Source organism: Amphiprion ocellaris, chromosome 11 (assembly GCF_022539595.1).
Source record: "Amphiprion ocellaris isolate individual 3 ecotype Okinawa chromosome 11, ASM2253959v1, whole genome shotgun sequence".
Taxonomy (NCBI): domain Eukaryota; kingdom Metazoa; phylum Chordata; class Actinopteri; family Pomacentridae; genus Amphiprion; species Amphiprion ocellaris.
Genome location: NC_072776.1, coordinates 9319956 through 9339543, shown reverse-complemented (window position 1 = coordinate 9339543; position 19588 = coordinate 9319956). Strand labels below are relative to the sequence as shown.

General features: G+C 38.5%; 1 protein-coding gene across 4 annotated transcripts in view; it reads right to left on the bottom strand.

Annotated features, from left to right (window-relative positions):
• Positions 1-14628, bottom strand: part of rapgef4a (Rap guanine nucleotide exchange factor 4a) — a 40219-nt gene extending 25591 nt beyond the window's left edge. Inside the window, exons 1-4 of one of the 4 annotated variants that reach the window (XM_055015413.1) lie at positions 13775-14628; positions 10603-10745; positions 9663-9751; positions 8915-9061 (exon numbers count right to left, since the gene is read on the bottom strand). In XM_055015413.1, coding sequence (XP_054871388.1) covers positions 8915-9061; positions 9663-9751; positions 10603-10745; positions 13775-13842 — 447 coding nt within the window. In that variant the 5' untranslated portion in view covers positions 13843-14628. Of the gene's footprint in view, positions 1-620; positions 899-7554; positions 7712-8914; positions 9062-9662; positions 9752-10602; positions 10746-13774 lie in introns of those variants that run through there. The other 3 variants (XM_055015414.1, XM_023290730.3, XM_035957473.2) reach the window with 3 other exon arrangements.
• Positions 14629-19588: the final 4960 nt, after the last annotated feature.

Below are 19588 nucleotides of genomic sequence, written 5' to 3'. Positions count from 1 at the left end.
AGCCCATCTGTTTATCTGATGCACCTGGTTGATGCACTCTGAAGAGTCAACGGATAAGACCAGTCTTATCTGTGCCATAACATCAGATCAGTGAAGCTATTAAAGTTATCTCTGTGCTTTCTCAGTTCAAGCTCCTCCTGCGCCTCCTTTCATGCTTGAGTACGTTAGTGCATCGTGAGCAGCGCTTTGCATGAATGCACCCTTGTATTTTTGAATAATTCACCGCAGATTACATAATCAACACGGTGCAAACTGTTCCTCAAGTAATTCACTGTTCATTCTGAACGTTTACAGGTCACTTCGGGAAACAATCTGGGGAGGACCCTCCTCAGAGGTTTCACTTTACTTCTGCACTGACAGATTTTCCCCACAAACTGAAATTGAATTGCACATTTTAATAGAAACATATAGTAGGATACAGAAGGAAAATGTGATTATTTTTTTTTTTTTTTTTTACTTTTGGCATTTGAATTGCAAATTTCTGTAACACCAGCAGGAACAATGCTGCACAAATTTCCATTCAGCTTTTTTTTTTTTTTTTTTTTTAATTTCCCACATAATTTGCAGTGTTTCTCATGCAGCAAATGTATTCAATTGTTGGAAAGTTTGGCAGAAATTACCTAAAGATGCTACCAGCGTCCCATGCAGCCTGTTGTTGTAGTTAATGACTGGAAGCTCCTCCACACCTGCTTAATCCAGGTGTTAACAAACACTCCAAGCATATACGTCCAACTCTAAGGTTCCCAGAGTGTCACACTTCTCATAGAAGTCCTGCTTGATCCAGCGGCACCTTCAAGCCTCTCGCAGAACAGAGTGAGTAGACTGTGTCAGCCGAGAGCTCAGCAGAGTGCCAGTCAGCTGCTGACTTCTTCTGAGCAGCAGTTGCTAGGTGATTACTCAACTCCAGTCACTGAGCTCAGAGGAGAGCACGCTCGATCTCTCTCTCCCTCCCTCCCTCTCCCTCCCTCTCTCTCTCTCCCTTCCTCTCTCTCTCCGTCACAAGCCTGAGCTAATCTATCCACACAATACAGAAGAGTTGCTCATTTTCTGCATGGCCACCTTCACAATGCAAGTGCTAAAGCAGACTGAGGTCAGATAGTGAAGACCAATAATCAGCACTACAAAAGCATGTTGTGAAAATGTCCCAGCTGCTCGCGTCGACTCGAAACTCTTCAGGGAGACGTTTGAAGAGTTGCATTGCAAGGTCATGTTTTATAATAGAAAATAAACAAACCCCAATAAATCCATTCAATAAATCAACGCACAGGATTCAGACATAAGGTGACAGGAGGTATGCTGTCTGAAAGCTAGTTGTGAAGTTAAGTCTAAGGATGGATTATTTGGACATTTGGATGTTATCTTCGTCAGCATACGGAAGATTTTAACTGATCATGGTGTTGTAAGTGTGTTATAGTGTTGAGGGAAAGTACCCATCTTGATTGTAGTTTGCCTTCACTTTCTGCCAAGGACATGACACATAAACCGAGTGTTTTATTTTACCTCTGAAGAATACTGAAATATTTAACAGTAAAGTAGTAAATAGAGCGAAATACTGAACAACTTTGAATACAGTAACATAATGAATAGCCTACAGAGTTGCGTGTAGGGATGAGTAATTCAAGTATTGAAAAAACAAAAGCAAAAGCCTCTAAATCCCAGGTGAATAGTGAGTTACACTGAATACTAAATAGAGTACTGTTTCCAAATTTGTGCATTTCCCAAATAACCTGTCAGGTTTTAAACAGACAGCTGATGTGTCTCATGAAACACTGACACCTTCATGCACAGTGGTTTTATATTTTGGAAGAGCTCTCCTGACCTTATAAATGTGTGATTTGCCAATTAATGGCTTGTTTTTACTGCAGTTGCCAGAACTTTTTTTCTAAAATGAAAAGCTGTTAAATACTACACCTTAAAGAGACGCACGTGGCACTGTTTGATTCTGAAACATAAGTTGTAGAGTGTTGATTTTTTTTGTAATTCACTTCATCAAACCAACCCAATATCACTTTGATTGATATTATCTGATGTGCACAACACACAAAAAACACCAATTCCTAATATGTTTATATAAAGGTAAAATAAACTTGTAAATCTGAGCTCTTGTCCTTTGTGCATCCGATCCAGTCTTAAAATATACAGTCTGTACTGTCCAGTACACTTTTCCTCTCAAGGACGGAGAGCAGATGGAGTCTTAACTTTGACCTTGTTACTTATCAGAGCCACAGGAAAGCTGCATTGAACTCCCTATGCATTTTACAACCAAGAAATTATCCAAATTACCGAGTTTTTAATGTGTATAAACTGGTAATGTCAAGTTTTAAAGTAAAATATGTTAGATAAAGTGTAGTCCAATGCTAAATGCTAAATAAATATTTGGATCTATTTTACTTTTTTCATTTGAAAGACATTTTAATCAATATTTGATGAGGTTTTTGTCTTATGTGTTGTAAATTTGATGCTTGACAAAGGACTTTGTAATCTCTAATAAACAGACAGTGAAGGAAATTTTTAACATTTCCTTTAAAAATAAAAATATGTTAGCAATTCTAGAAGATAAATAAATAAACTACACACTCTAAGAAATTTCAGAAGTTTCTTTAAAACCCATCTCAATGCTGCTAATTTGTGAATGTCAGGGCTGATAAATTACAAACAGTATATTTAATGATAGAAAACAATGACTCGTACAATCTGCATTGATTCAACCATTAACTTAAAATTAGTGAAATTTAGAAGATTTTTAAACTTTCTGTAGTTGCCAAGCTACTATACCACATGTTTAATATCCTTTAATATTATTCAAGAACGATTACAAATTAGAGACATAACCATGCAGATGTCATCTAGTGTTTGCTTTTCTTTCAATTTTAACAAAATCTATTGTCATTTAGGCTTTCATTTGTCAAGTTAACAAAAGGCACCAATACTGACAAAAGTGGCACATTAAAGTAATGGCTAAACAATCAAACACACAGCATCTCTGCAACAGAATAGACATTATAAACCAACTAAGTAGCACTACACTGAAAATGATGTTGTGCTGAATGATGGTGGGGTCATAGAATTCAGAGGTCAGTAACAAATCAGAAAAGAAAACCATTTCCATGCTATGTCTTCTTCATTGAGATATTTCTGTAAGATGTAGAAGGAGGCTGAGTGAAGCTGAGGGAAGGTGCTGGAACACCGACAGAGCAGGTGTAGATGTCTGTCACTGAATCACCGTGGAAATCTGTCACCCTGTTACTTTTTATTCCCAGCTGCCAGAACAGAAAATGGCTTCGCTGCAACAATTTCAAGAAAATTCTGTAATGGTAAATCATGTCTTATTTTGCATTTGACAGTGGTCGTATTGAGTTTGATTTAATAAGAGCTGGTACTGAACAGACAGCAACTATAGATTAAATTATATTTACCCAAGACAGCGGACAGAGGACATATTCCATCTTCCTTGTTTTGTCCTCACAAATTTGATATTGAAATTTGAAGCTGCCTGTTTTTTTGTTCCTTCTAGATGATGTGTTTTGTTCTGAAAGTTTAACTAAGCTCTTGACTACTGGTTATATTATTCTGCCCCAGCGTTGGTGTTTCCGTGAGTCTGATTATAAATTGAAACAAATCATGTGAACAATTGAAAGTCATGCTAAAGGCTGAAACTAAGAAGAAATTAATTCTAAAAGTCTACCACTGTTCCAGCAGATTTATCATAACTGCAAGGTTGTCAATCACATTTTAAAGAAAAATGTCAAAAGATGAAAGTAGTGGACAAATCTTAAAGTTGACTGACAATGAGACTAGATAACCAGTCAGGCAATTACTGAAGTATACAAGGAACATTCATGTGAGCACCAAATTGTTGTGGTGCAAGGTTATTCATTCAACAGCTATGGAATTAAAAGTTTTGTCTCCCAGAAAGACCAAGAAAAACTCGTCCATGCATTCATCTCTAGTAGGCTGTATTATTGTAATGGAATTTTAACAGAACTTTCCAAAAAAGAGCATTAAACAGCTTCAGCTCATCCAGAACGCTGCTGCTAGAGTTTTAACCAGGACTAAGAGATCTGAACACATCACACCACTTCTAAAATCTCTGCACTGGTTTCCAGCCAGTCACAGAATAGATTTTAAAACCCTACTGATCGTTTACAAATTCCAGAATGGTTTAGGCCCAGAATACATCAGTGATATGTTTAGAGAATACAAACCTAGCAGGGCTCTTAGACCCAAGGACTCAGGTCAGCTAGTCCAGGCCAGAGTCCGGACTAAACATGGAGAAGCAGCGTTTAGCTGTTATGCTGCAAACAAGTGGTACAAACTGCCAGCAGAGATTAAACTTTCACCAAATGTAGACACTTTTAAATCCACGTGAAAAACATTTATTTTCTCATGCGCCTATGCATGAAATCTGCACGATATCGTTCAACTATCTGCACCTCACTCTAATGCTCTTAATGTTTTCTGTAAAGCACTTTGAATTGTCTTGGACATGAAGGGTGCTATACAAATAAACTTGCCTTGCCTATGGAAAACTTTTGCTCGAAAACACAAACCGCAAAGTCAGTAGGACTGAACCTCTGGAAACTATGACTGTGTGAATCAACCCGACCAACAAGAAAACCATAGAGCTGCACTGCTAGCGCGGATAAAAGTTATAATATTAACCAGTAGAGCCAGTTGCTGCTTTCCTGTGTCCTGTTTCATTTTACAGTTGGAAGCTCAGATTGCAAGGCTCCTGATGACATAACAACTTTGTTAGCGTAGATAAAGGAATAATGTGATACAATCTTTCTGATCTTTCTTTGATGCACTGTGGCCCTGGATGCATCGTGGTGATTAGATGACGGTTACACGTGACCTCTCTTTTCCAGCCTCCTTCCTCCTTCACCCAATCTGCAGACACTAGAGGCCATGTTGCATCGCTGCCACTTTCTGTTCATCACTTTTCTCCGCTGACTGCCCACCAGGCTGCTTCTGTGGCCTGATGATAGTGACACACCAAACTTCCTCCCACGCTCTGAGCTCAGCACCCATCAGACCCACCTCGAGCATAAAAACACACACACGCACAATATTTATACAACCGTAAGCATCGGTAATGTGGTGCTGCTTAAAACATGTGCAGCACACACGCCTATAAAGCTGTCACATCTGATACGAAATACCAAAGCTTCCTGTCCAGGCCGCACGCAGGCGGACTGTAAAAGAGCTGCTTTACAAGCCTAAAAACACAAATTCCAATTGTGTTGTTTCAATCACTGCGGCCGTCGGAAGCAGGAAACAAAGTAAAGAGTGAGCTGATGATGAGGCCATCTAGGCTTCGGTCCGCCTGCCTGTATATGCTGAGCTGGGCTCACGTCTGCTCTGTTAAACTAACAAGAACACGGCTGCTCGATCCCAGCGACAGAATCCAGCTTCTGTCACATGCCAAGCTACATGAAAGCTGTTATCATGGCAGTTGTAGCAGTCAGCAGCATAGGAAAATAAATATTAAAATTACATGCATGCATGAGTGACACACATGTACCACTCACACATGCAGAGATGCTGGGATGCATAGATGTTATACACCATGGTGGCATGCAAGAAATACTGAAGCAAAAGCAGTACAGGACATCCTGTAAACATATCTATACATATTCTGTTATTTATTGAACAATTCCATAAAGATTGTAGAGGATGCAGGAAAAACTCAAGAGAAATATACAATAAATAATTGACATGGACCGCATTAAATAAAAAACAATATCCACTGGTTCATTAGGGCAATGCTCTTCTCACTATGGCATGGTTTCTTTCAGGGAGCTTGGCCACAGGCAGGAGGACAGTTCTGTGTGGGAGGAGGAGGTGTGTGTGTTTGCTGCCTTCAGGTCAAGGCAGGATTGGTGATATATTCCCCTTAACATCACTCCTTGGTGATCTCCACATAGCAGCTGACACCCAGAGACATTATTCTGTTCATTCTGGTTTTCAGGCCTGTAAGCAATACTGCCCTCATGCTGCTTAACTTTTTTTTTATGCACCACAAAATGTAACTATAAATCAAGCCTGTGTGAAGCAGCTGAACTTTCTTTGCTGAAGCAATCATTGAGACACACACAGGAAAGTTAGAGGCAGTTTGTTGCCACAGTCTGTAGCCTGATGCCACCAGTAGTAAGAAGCAGTTTTTCCTGCATTGCGGTAAAACTTGGAGGAAACAAGCATCACCGTTGCCAAGGAGAATAATCTGGTGAATAAGTTGTACCTACAGCAAACTTTAAAATACCGGCAGCTACTCTAATGATTATCTGTCAACAAGGTGATTGTGTGAATTTTGACTCCACAGCCCCTCAGTTACAGCTTGGCTGACTCAGCGCATCTAAACAAGAGAAAGTCCATGTATTGATGCTAATGCTACAAATAGTTGTGATGGTTTTGGCTGGAGTGCAATACTGTAAAACACAAAGTAGGGCAAATATATCTTTTAGCAAATATCTTATTTGAAGAACTTGCACTCAGACTACATGGCTGATTAAACTGATGCAAGGTCATGCATTAGACACCCTCCAGAAATCAATCTAGACATATCAAAACAGATTACCTGGAATAATGATTTGCAAATGATCTGCTTCTATTGTCTTGATAAAGTTCTTAAAATTACATCTAATCCTTTACTCTAATCCAGAATCTATGAATATGCAAAGTTTACCTACTGCAAAAAGCATCACACCCAAGAATTCAAGTGAATCTGAACTCACATAATTTTTGGTTTCCAACTAGTTGGGATCACAACTATTGACTTGAGAAACTTGGAAATTCTGCATTGATATTGTTATTAAAGTTACACTGAAATGGTAAAATTATGGGTTCACTGTTTTTAACTGTCCAACAATGTATTTCATGAACTAGTTAACGACTTATAATGAAGACAAAGCTTGACTCAGCACCACAATCTGCTCAGCTGTGTACTCTGCTACATGTACTGCATACAGTACTGACAGTGTCGCAAAGTATGGTATCGAAGCTGCTCTGCTGTTCAAACTATGTAATGAAATGGCTTCTAAATTACCCAGTGCAGCTTTTGTTCTGTATCATGTCCTTTAAAAGAACATTTTCAAATCAGCGTAATTTTGATAACTTCAGTGACAGGCCATTATTGGTCAGTTATCTAGCTCAGACGATTTATCAGGCTGTAGTTGTAATGTAACAAAATCCTACTTCTATGTCTTAACTCAGATTTAACAGCTATAGATCAGACAACTGTACAATTAAATAAGACAACAAAGCAACAACAGACACAATTTCACTATCATTGTTGTTAATGTGACAAACACCAACCTTGAACTTGAACCTGAATTTCAAACTGGAGCCGCCCTTGATAAAACTCGTGCTTCTTCGTATATAGACCATTGGTATGAAATTGCATCTCCATAATATCTGTCAGACATTATGCACCAAGCCACACCTTAACAGTGTGTCATTATATTTCAAAACAAACAAGTCCAAAGAGATCTAAAGACACGTTAAGACAATCTGGGCGCCAGAGACAGAAGCCGTAAAATCTCATTTGACACAGACCTTACTGAAGAGGTCGCCCCAGGGCTGCAGTGAAATGTGGAGCCTAGTAGTTCTTCCACGTGATCCCCAGATCCACGCAGCCAGAGCCAAAGATCCAGTCCCACTGCTGCTGGTCAGTGCACTGACACAGACACACAGCCCATAATTTAACCTGCTGATGCCCTGTGGTCCCAGAGGAAATGGGCTGTCTCTCTCAGGAAACCAGCCCAGTACAGAGGGGGAGCAGAGAGACGAGACAGCATGACACCTACCAGCCAGCAGGGGCAGGCGACAGGAAACTGGAATTGAAGTGGACCATCCTGCTTTGAGTTGTCCATAAACATCACTGTTTGTCTTTAGTACCATGTTTGGTGCAATTTACACACCTAAATCGAACCGAAGTTATATAATGTGATGTGTAGTATTTAATTAATGGCGAATGTAAATGTTAAGTCTATCATACATACTTATGATGGATAACTCTGTTTAAATAATTCACATGAAGAGACGTCAGACAACAATCAGGGCCAGAAAATGTCAGTTTCTCCTCAGTGCTGCACTTCCATCTAGTGGTCAAAAGGTGTAAACCCCAAACACGCCAATAAAATCAACATCAGATGCAGCAGTGCTTCCACAAATACTCAGTTGCAGACAGATAGAATATAATAAGTGAACAGCTCATGTCATTCCTACAGAGGTCCAACAATAAATTCATAATCTAACCCTCATTAATCCACTAGACGATCTGACTGCTTTCCACCTACGCTTTGGCTCGCGTTCAGCTCAATTCGTCACAGTTTTCACATTCAATATTTCAGCTGCAACAAAGAACAGGCTCAGACAGGTTGCTGTTCTCTGGCTCTAAGCTGCCCTCTCAATCGGTTAGAAACTGCAGGATGGAAAGCAATATGCGCTGCCTTTGAGCAATGCACTCAGCTGTTAAAGATATGCTGAGTATATGCACCAGTGACTTTAATAATGTAAAAAGAGGCACACTGGGCTTTCATTTATATGTAAATAGTCAGATTTTATTATTGTGGGTCATGTTTTATAATCAGGCTTAATTCTGTTCGCTGTTTATCATTAGATCGACTAAAAAAATTGATTTGGTAGAGCCACATAGACAGGCTATTTTAACTCCAGAAAACATGAATGTATTCTTGGAATTGTTGTCACCAAGAAATCCGGATATTTTCATAGGTATCTCAAGAAAATGGCCCAAAATGGATCAATGTATGAAAACAGACACCTGACGCATTCAGCTTTTTCATTTTCACATTTTACGTTGACTTTATCCCTGAGATGCGGCACAAACTGTAATGTAAGGAGAGAATCCCTGCAGGCAGCTACAAGTACAGATGGATCAAATAGTGGCTTCTACCTCCCACAGAGACCTGAACTCCCTCTGTTCAATGCGTAGGAGCTCGCTGAATTCCCGGGTGACAATGGTGGCATGTCGGGGGGTGTTATCCAGGATCGACTCCCCAAACGCTGTGCCAGTCCCCAGTGAGCATATAGTAACAGCATCCTACAGGAGACACAGACGTAAGGATAAAACATGCAGATAGAAAATCATTTTATGTAATGCAAATGTAATGTTCTTGTTCTGCTAAAAGGAGAAAATAGGCTCCTGTACACAGCGCTTGAGGAGCAGTGCTCTACGCTGATCAGACCACTCTCAAAGGTTAGAGGCAATCTCCTGAGCACTTGTGCTAAATAGATGGATACACTCCAATCTGCAAAGAAATTACTTCAATCAGCACCCAGACAAACTGACAGAGGTGCATAAAGCTCCCGTATTAACAAATAATCTGTACTGTTCTCCCATCTAGTGAGCAAAAAATCTTTACAGCCCACACTCCAAACAGGCTTGATGTGGACTTGATGAATTTCAAGTGGAGATTCACTGATACAATAATTCATCTTCACTGGAAGATGGAATGATGCAGATCTGGGTTAAAATTTAGAAAATACCAAGCTATTATTCGAATCAAAAAGAGATGGATGTGGTCATGCCAAGGCTATAGAAAGAACAAGAGAAATTTCACCCTTTAACATATAATTATTTGATCATCTTTCAGCAAAAACTGGGGTTTCATTTAATGCTTGTGAAATACTATCAGCCATACCTGATAACTTGATGTCTCAGACACTTTAACATCCAGCGAACCAGAAAGCACGGCGTACCAGCTGGTACCAATGTCTCCTTGGCGATACACTGGGGGAAAAAAGCAAAGTTTAAAAAGAAACTCTACAACTAAGCAGATCATTTTCTTAAGTAAAAGTATCAATGCAGCAATTGAAAAATAATCCAATTTAAGTAAAAGTCCCGCATGAAAAACCCTAATTAAGTAAAAGCATATTAATGCTAGTAGCGAAATGTGGTCAAAGTATTAAAATAAAAGTTCTGGTTTTGTTCCTCTGACTGATAGCCTATTATATATGGCATCAGCAGGTTGGTAAACTTGCATCAGTGTGTCAGCAGCTTGTTACTGTAGCTGCAGGTGGAGCTGGTTTGAACTACTTTAGATACACTTTTATATACACAGACAGCAGATTGATGTGAGGGGTTCTGACATGATTAAAAGGGGAGTAAATGAGAAAAAACACACAAATCTTTCTTCAGTTTTTGGACTTTTTATCTCTAATATTACTGGATATTGAGCCATTTCAACATTCATTGAAATTTAACCATGTAAAGAGGTTACATAGAAAAAATCTGTATTTGGTGGAGCTCTTAACAGCTCATAGTCAACTGAAATGAGGCCCCAACTACACATTGTTTTTTGTAAGAAAAGGATAAATAAAAGGATAAAAAAAAGTAAACGTGGTTATGTAGAAAATACAATGAATCCCTCTGAAATGTAGTGGAGCTGAAGTGTAAAGTAGCATAATAAGGAAATACTCAAGTAAAATGTCTTTCTCAAAACTGTACTTGAGTACAGCACTTAAGAAAGTGTACTCAGTTACTTTCTACCACTGTAACAAAGTCAAATAAGCATCCCCTTTATTCTCATTAATGCACAGTTGTTTCCTGAGACACATTTCAGAGCTTGTGTTTGGACCCACAGGTGATGCCTTTCTCCAGACACTCATAGAATCCACACAGACAAATCTGCTGCAGCAAACTCGGGTGGAATCTCTCAAAGGCTTTCACGTTTTTCAGACGAGCCAAGATTATGTCAACATCTTCCCCCGAGCGCTCCGCTGGTCTGGAGAAATAAAAAGAAAAACACAACGTTCGTTTAGTTAAAATGTACATCAGGTGTCTGAACAGGTTGCCAGGCCTGCTTCATTCTGAGCAGCACAACAGCACGGTGACCTGGATTCTGAAGCTCTGCAGCACAGATGTGTCATGAAAGCAATTAATTCCTACTTAACACTGTCCTTCAGTTTCATGTTAAACTCTGCAATACTACTTGTACTTGTAGTTGCGCATTAGCAGCACCCTGGACAGAAGATCAAACTTCACTAAAGTGTTATGGACTTCTCATGATGTTAGATGAGTAAGAAGTGTGGGCTGCATATTAGAACATTTTTATAATATCTGGTAATTATAAAGAAAAAAAAACAGTCCGTGCTGTGCAGCACTATAATTTAATGCAAGTGTATCAAAAGATCAGCAGATCTGGAGTGAGAAAAGAACTGTTACATTCAGATTTTGAGCTTGTTTTGTTAATTTTTAGTCCTTTTAGAGTGAATCAGTTTTGGCTCTTGCTCAGCAAACAATTAATTGACCATTTATTTCTAGTGAATCATTCAAAAACAGACTATTTGCATGAGTAGATAATTGCTTCAGGCTTAATCTCAAATTGAATGCACACAGTTGTTTCTATTTACCATTTCTTATTACATTGATCTAAAAAAAAAAGGAAGCTCTAGCAGAAAATGTTGATCACTTTCACGTATTCAGAAATGTGTGAAATGTGTGTTTTGTTGCTGTTCAGTTTTGCACCACCCTGGCTCACATTTGTTACACTGGATGCGGAGACTGTGATGTAACATGTGGGTGGCTGCGCTGTAGCTTACATCACCTGTGAATCAATGCTCGTTCTTTAAAAAAGTGAAACCAAACAGTATGAATAATTCAGAAAAGAAAACAAGCTTTTTTTTCTTCACCACTGCAGCAATACTGTGACTTCCTGTGGCCCTGATGTATAGTTTTTATGTTTACTGCAGTGAAATAAAAGTGTTTTCACTCTGTATCGCCTAGCAACCTTTGAACTTGCAGCAGTCGCATCATCCCTATAATTTGCACTTCCTGATAAGACAGTATAATCACACCTGCTGCTTTGCTTAATGTGTTAGAGACCCTGTTATACTCTCACATCATTCCTGCCCTGCATTGTTTTAGCACTGTGGAGCTACTTCATCATGCACTACAAAGTCAGGACAACAAGGCAGATGTGTGGGAGTTTCAAAGCCAGTGTCTATTTGGAAACCAACCAAGTCAAAAACAGACATAGAGAGAGAGAAAATCAAAAAGTGAAATTTTAGAGTCTGAGTGGAGACAGTTTTCTGCTCGCTGCAAACAACGATGCTTCTGGTTTTAAATCCAATTACATCACAACATGCAGAAATGATGATCACATTTCTAGTGAGCTCAGTCTTAAACTATGATCATATAAGAACTTAATGATTAAGCAAACAACTCTCTTGTTTATTATGTTAACTCATCTGTTCCAAACTGTCAAACACATCTCAGTTGCCGCGTGGAGACGGACACGTTCACCAACCGTGGCATTTCAGTGCAGAATTAGCAACGGTGTGATAAGGTGAAACGTGGACATTATTTGCTAGGAAAAGGTGAGTCATACAAGAACCATTTGATTTGAGGGACACAGGTGGCTTCTACCAGCAGCCAGAGGATGTTACTGTGTAAACACGTCAGGCACACTGCGTCACTTTGCCGTTTATAGCTGCTGCACTTTGGACCTTTTCTTTGTGATGCAGCCTTCATTCTTCGCCCCATGTATATGAGTGACCCATTTACACCCGAGATGTGACTAACATGTCTGTTCAGCTGCCAAAATAAGATAATGTAGCACTTAAAATAAAAGCCCACAATGGAATGAAACCCTTAGTGTGCATCATGTACACAATCACACAAATTAGAGTATTTTCATAGATAGATAGATAGATAGATAGATAGATAGATAGATAGATAGATAGATAGATAGATAGATAGATAGATAGATAGATAGATAGATAGATAGATAGATAGATAGATAGATAGATTGATTTGTGGTTTAATACCTTCTCCAGCAAGTGTACATTTTGTAGTTTCAGGTTTTGGTCAGGCTAAATGTTCCCCTGTGTCTTTGATGTGGAGCAGAATCAAATGGATAATTCTCAAATGAACAGAGAGTTTTACAGTAATCATTCTAATGTAAGCTGTCCATGTGGTTTTTAAAATATCAAAAAATAACTTGGTAAATTGGTCTCACAATAAATCTTGTAGCACTGAAAAACTCATATCATATCATATCATACAATAATCAAAGTGACTCTAATAGAGCTGCAGCAATGAATCGATTAAGTGATCGGTTGTCAAGCGTTAAATGAATCAAAACTAAGTTCAGATTCTCTGATTCCAGTTTCTTAACTTTGAATATTTCTTTTTTTACTCCTCTGTGACAGGAAACTGAACATCTGAATGACTTTGGGAAACACTGTTGACATTTTTTAACACTTTTTTTGACATTATAGAGTAAACAACTAATCGATCAGTCGAGAAAATGATCGACTCACTAATTGGTAATGATCATTTATTAGTTGCAGTTCTAAACTGCAGCACATTAAAGAGATAAATGCATGCAGGAGTGCAAATAATCATTTAACAAAATGGCCAAACGCCTGTGTAAAGTTATTATCCTCACTGAGCTACTTAGATGACTGTTCCAGCCTTGCTCCACACGTTTAGTTTGCCTCATCTGAGTGTATAAACCGGACACTTTAAACCCTCAGTCAGCAGGAAGGTCAGAGACGGTATGAACCTGATATGAACAGTAACCTTGGCGCTCTGAAGGATGCCCTAATTGACCCTCTGATGCGTTTAATCTCAATTCCCCTGGGAAATTAAAACTACACTGTCGAAACCAGTGTTTGAATGTAGCTGTTGAAACACTGTGCCCAAGCCCCTTCTGCCGGATCCAATCAAAATCGCGTCATTTTCCAATTAATGCTTACACTGCGAGCTAAAACGAGTTGCACGGACGTGAAAGACATGAATGGACGTTACCTTTTATCCAGGCAAATAATCCACTCGGCAGATTCCGACGAATGCGAAGAAGTGTGCGCTGCTACCATCTTGCGATCCTTCTGCTGCTGCTGCTGATGCTGCGGAGGAGGAAGAGGAGGAGGAGGAGGAGGAAGAGGAGGAGGAGGAGGGAGCTGGAACAACAACAGTCTTCATCAGCCTTCAGACACTCACTGCTGACAGTCTGAGCTCACCTGGCTGGAGGCAGCATCCACATGAGAGCTTCACTCAGGAGGAAAACGCAGCACAGAGGCAGAAACAGAATCCCACAGTTTGTTTGAACAGAAAACGTGACTCACTTTGCCAAAGCTGAGAAAGGCAACAGTTTGCAGCAGTTCAATGAGGCTTTCAAGTTCAGCTGCAGATGTCTTTTTTTGTTCTTTTTTTTTTTGCAGTGGGACATCTAAACCGAACTAATACATCAATCCTGAAATGAATCACGGAAGGAAAGTGCATTTACTTAAGCACTGTAGCTCACTTTAGGTTTTCCATTTTTTGATTATTTGTACCTCTATTCCACTACATCTGTAAGTAAAATACTGCTTAAGTTACCGATTACTTTGCTAGTTTACACTATCAATACAAGGCTCAATATATAATTGCGGGACTTTTTGTATCATGTTTTACATTTTTGCTGTTTTCAGGCCGAAAATCAACATGGCCGACTATAACCAAACACAACATGGCATTTTTACAGAAAGATTCTCCTAAACATTATATATGCAGTTGAGTAAAATTAAAATTGAAAGTTATTTATAAAGATATTTTGTAAACCTGTTGGCATGCGATATATCCACACTTGACTCACACACTACTTTATATTAAATAACTCAGAAAGCCTTGGAGTCTTGCCAGTCTTTTCTTCAGGAGGAAATGACATCATGTGCAGCAGGTCATGTGATCTGGAATCAACACACTTCCTTCAGAGGCGTTTTTGTAATGGGGAACTTGGTTGAAAGTGATTTCTCCGACACAGATACAATTTGTTATTTTCCATATAAAATTTGATATATTGCCAAAAAATAAATATCTGTCATGATTATCTGAACTTAATAAAAATAACACAATCAAAACAATTTTTGAATTAACTCATTTTATTATTGTTTAGTTAATTAGAAGGTGGTTGGTATTAAATTCGCACGGTTATTTAGTTGACATTTTAGTGATATCCACTCATTTTTTTATTAATAAGTGATTGCTTCCATAATAAATAATTATGGAATTTCTAAAGACATGATCATAATGAATATAAAAAATATAATTTTTTACTTTGAATAAAAATGTATGCACGATATATCCCATGGACTCTTTTACGTTTAGTACTGAAAGTATATTTAGATTACATATAATATTTATATATTCATGTAATATTTCAAATGCATGACTCTTACTTCTAACAGAGTATTTCTACCTTGAGGTATTGCTGCTTTTACTCACGTAAAATATCTGAGCATTATACTGTTTGTTAAAATTGCTTTAGAGAAATGTTATTTTGAAGTATTTTGAGTAAGTTGTAGAACTGCTTAACTCTGTTGTGCTGTTCTGAGATGTGTTTCCATCAGCATGTGCAGACTGAATGAAAACACCATTTAGTCTGAAGCAATACTGTTCAACTCTGGATTAGGGTTCATTTCAGGGATGTTGTGTTGACTTGCATTGTTTTACTATGTTTAAATCCTATTCTTTAAAGTACATGGTTGAACTCAATGTGTCAGATAATTGTTAAAATCCACTTTAAAACACCAACTTTTCGTAATTCATCTCAAAAAAGTGCCAAGAGTAGCCCACATATTGTGGCAGCTAAACTGATCACGATGCTTTTGTCACCACCTAAGGCCATTTCCCTCCCACAGACCACTCAGCTTGAATACGTGACTGTGAGGATGAATTTGTTGGAACTTTTAAATACGAGTGATACAGGGACGCTCGTATAGCTCAACGCGTTGAGCGGGCGACCCCTGTACAGGGGCTGGTCCCCGACGCAGCTGGCCCGGGTTCGATTCCCGCTCGCGGCCCTTTACTGCATGTCTTCCCCTGACTCTTCTCCCATTTCCTCTCTCTCTCTCACTGCACCTATCCAATAAAGCCGATAAAAGGCCAAAAAAATAACTTTAAAAATAAAAAATACTAGTGATATAATATCCCATTGCATTCCATTTGTTTTTCTATCAGATGGAATTTTGCAGCTTTAAACAAGTCACAGAATGTAAAAAATCAAGTAAGAGGTGAGTTAGTCAGATAGAGACACTTGGCTGCTACTGTGGCCATGAGACAACTGGCAGCTGCCTGCAGGACAAGTACATGTGGTTGGAACAATGTGACCAGTCAGCACAAAGCGTGACTTCTCCACTGCAGGATATTAGCATACTGTTGCAAAGGGGACACAGAGGGCGTGGTGGTGACCTTACGATAGCTCAGTGGGAATATAGAGTATACAGAGGCTCAAGCAAATAATGCAAACTACCTGCGTACACCTACGGCTATGAATAAACAGCTGCTTTTTTTCTGACTGCAACTGCCTCCTGAAGCACTGCAGAATGGCAGCTTGTCTACCAGCAAAGTGGGAACATTTCCATAACAGCCATGAGAAAATGATGCTTTGTAATAAGAGGCCACACAATGGAAGGGTCAATGGCATGTCTCAGTTACCTTGGCAACAAACTGTCACCGAGACAGAAGAAGCATGGTGCAGCGATGCCGTCTGTGCTGACAACATTGTGAAGAAAACTGTCCGCATGCCTCTGTCAATACTTTGCCTTTTTCATCACTCAAGACCTGATGCCTCGATAATGACACCTGAATTTCAAATGCTTTCAGTCTCATTTTCCACTTTTTTATGCAAAGCGTCACAAATCAAAAGCACAAACAAAGACACCCTTACTGAAAAATGTCTGGTGTTTCTTATGTCATGTAAAGGACATGTTGTCCAGCAGACAAAATCAAAGTAAAAATAGTTTTATTTAAAGCTTGACTTAATAAAGGCCCAGCTAGTGCTTGTGACTGAAAGCATGATTGCATTTCTTCGACATTTACAATATAAACAAATCTAAACTGCTTTTGATTTAACTTTAGTTTCTGTCACTCGATGTGGAATCAACAAGAGGTTATAAGACACTGTGTCTATTAGAAACAGCAACCAGCTAACTGATATGGGAGTCAGAAATTATGTTTCTGAACTGCAAAGTATCTCCAACATGCCATATATTTTAGGGTTTGGTGAAACTTCTCACTCTTTTTAGCTTTAGGCACTGTTAGGGTAATATGTAGGTGATGATTATTTTATTCCCACAGGTTTAAGTGTTGTATGGTGTAGATTAAGATACAATAATATGAGATGAGATGAGATGAGATGAGATAGAACTTCATCAGCCCTCAAGGAAACTTTTGTGCCAGATATTGCTCAGAAAACAAAATTGCAAAACATGAGAAAAAATGCAGTGCCTAATAGAAAAGCAGTAAGATATAAATATAATAAATTACAGGAAAAAATACGTAAACTAAAAAAAGACTAAAATAGAGGAGAAAGACGTAATACTGGCAATAATTCTAACATAGTCAAGTAATATTACACATGATAATGAGATATTTTTCTCATGAAATTTAAATGTTACACATGATAAACAACGATTGCACATTACATTAGGATACTAACAACACTCAATGTTTGACATTTTTGAGCCAATATTTAAAATCCAATTCCTTCATCTGCAGCAAGATGGCAGCATTCTCTCTGCAAAAATGTTAAGAAGGTGAAAATATCAGGGCACAAAGTAATTTTACTCCTCCTAAACAGAGAAAAGGGATGAATACTCAGCTTTGTCTTGGGTATAAACACATGTTTGGGACTTTAACCAAAGCCTCACTCTGCCCTGCACCTGAAGAGAACTTTAAGTGTTTTTTTATTGCTTATTATAGACCTTAAATTAAGATTGTTTTGTCAGCCCATATCCTCTTTTTCAGAATAAGAAGTCTGCCCTCTCTTACTAAAATAAATACTGGAGATGCAAGACTGAGTTCAGGCCAGGGCATGCACACGACAAAAGAGACATTCCTGTTATGCTGCATACCACCTACTCACAACAGCAACAGACCAACACATAACAGTATGTGAAGATGTCAACATGCACTGCACTGCACCTTGTTAGGCTCTGCACCTTTGCTGTTTCTCACTAGTTCACAAATCACTTTAGCTTGCTATTCTCTCAGAGATAGAACAGACTTATACATATAATAAAGTACTCTTTGTTTCTAAAATTCTTAGATAACAACCCAAATCTGCAATAATTTTTATCAACTGTGAATAAATGTGCAAACATCTCAGTGTTATGAAATACTATAGAATTGCTACACATTCTTAAAAGCACGTTTTAGCAAGGGTGTAGAGATAATCTTGTGCTATTAGTTGAGGCTCACAGTACAGATTTTGAGACATTGTCTCAAAGGTTCCACTGGCTCCTCCGACCAGATCACCTACTCCTTTTTCCACTTGGCTTTCCTTGTTCGTTCTATGTTGTTTGAGATGTTGCTATAGGGACCACTGACTTGGCTGCCATGTTACCCCAAGCCCACTGACTGTGTATATATGGCTTTTCAGACCCACAGTTGCTAGGAGATGCTCCTGCAAGCTCAAAATGGTAAACACATGGACACATGCAACCCTTATGTGCACACACAGCACAATTCCAAATGCTGATGAGCATTTGGAAAGATGCTCTTGCTGGTATGCTGAGCTCTTAAGGACTCACGGCTTAAAAGTTAAAGCATGTTCAGGGTCAAGCTTCTTGAGATTGTGTTAGTTTTTTCTTGTCAGATGATAATTTTGACACATAACATTTGTTTTAGTCGACACAAGTTTTACGTAAAAGAACAAAGTTAAAATTCCCAAATCAAAGAAAATAATATTTAAAGCAGTGTGCTCCTTAATTAACAATGGTCAGATTTTCACTCCCAGTCTGACTTTTGGCATCCTTATGGGGGCCAAATGTCAGAGGATTTTTATTACAAATTAGCACTGAACAATTTAGAAAGCCATATATAGTGTAAACAAACAAGAACTTACATAAACTGTGTACATGTGAGGAGCTATAAGAAGCGATATAAAACTTCACATATCAGATAACTGTCTCAGATGGAATGTGAGTGGAGATAACTGCAGAGGAAATGCCTGAGGACTGGACCTTTTCCAGAGATGTTTCTGTGAATGTTTTAAGACACAAATTTACAATGATAAGTTAAAATAGTCCAAAATGCAACACTGTTTTGTAAATATGCTCTCAAGAGGATCTGATAATTGAGGGCACAAAGTAGTGCTTACTGGGAGACTAAACTCAGTGTTGAGCACTGAATATTTCATGTTTTGTACAATTAAAAATGTAAATGGGATTATTCTTTAGGCAACTGAAAACAATGACAACAGTCACAAAAAAATGCCTGATAATTAGATCACCATCTGCTTAAGCTTCTTCTGGTTCCTGATGATCAATAATTACTGTCCTCTGCATTTTGTTACATAATGCTGCTTGTAGTTGCATGGTTACTGAAGTCTGAGTGTTCAAAATGCATGAAGATTTAAACAAATATAAAACTAAAATGTAGATCAACGTTGAATTTTATATATAAAACCTGCTAGATGTGTTATTAAAACTTGAATTTATAAGTGATACAGATTCAGAATTTTGCAAAAAAAAAAAAAAATTAACGAATTCAGTCGATACAAGTGTAGGTCAAAGACCATCTTCTTCCACTTGATCTGGCTTCCCCTTCCTAAGTCAGTTTGATTGGATGATATTTTTGCAA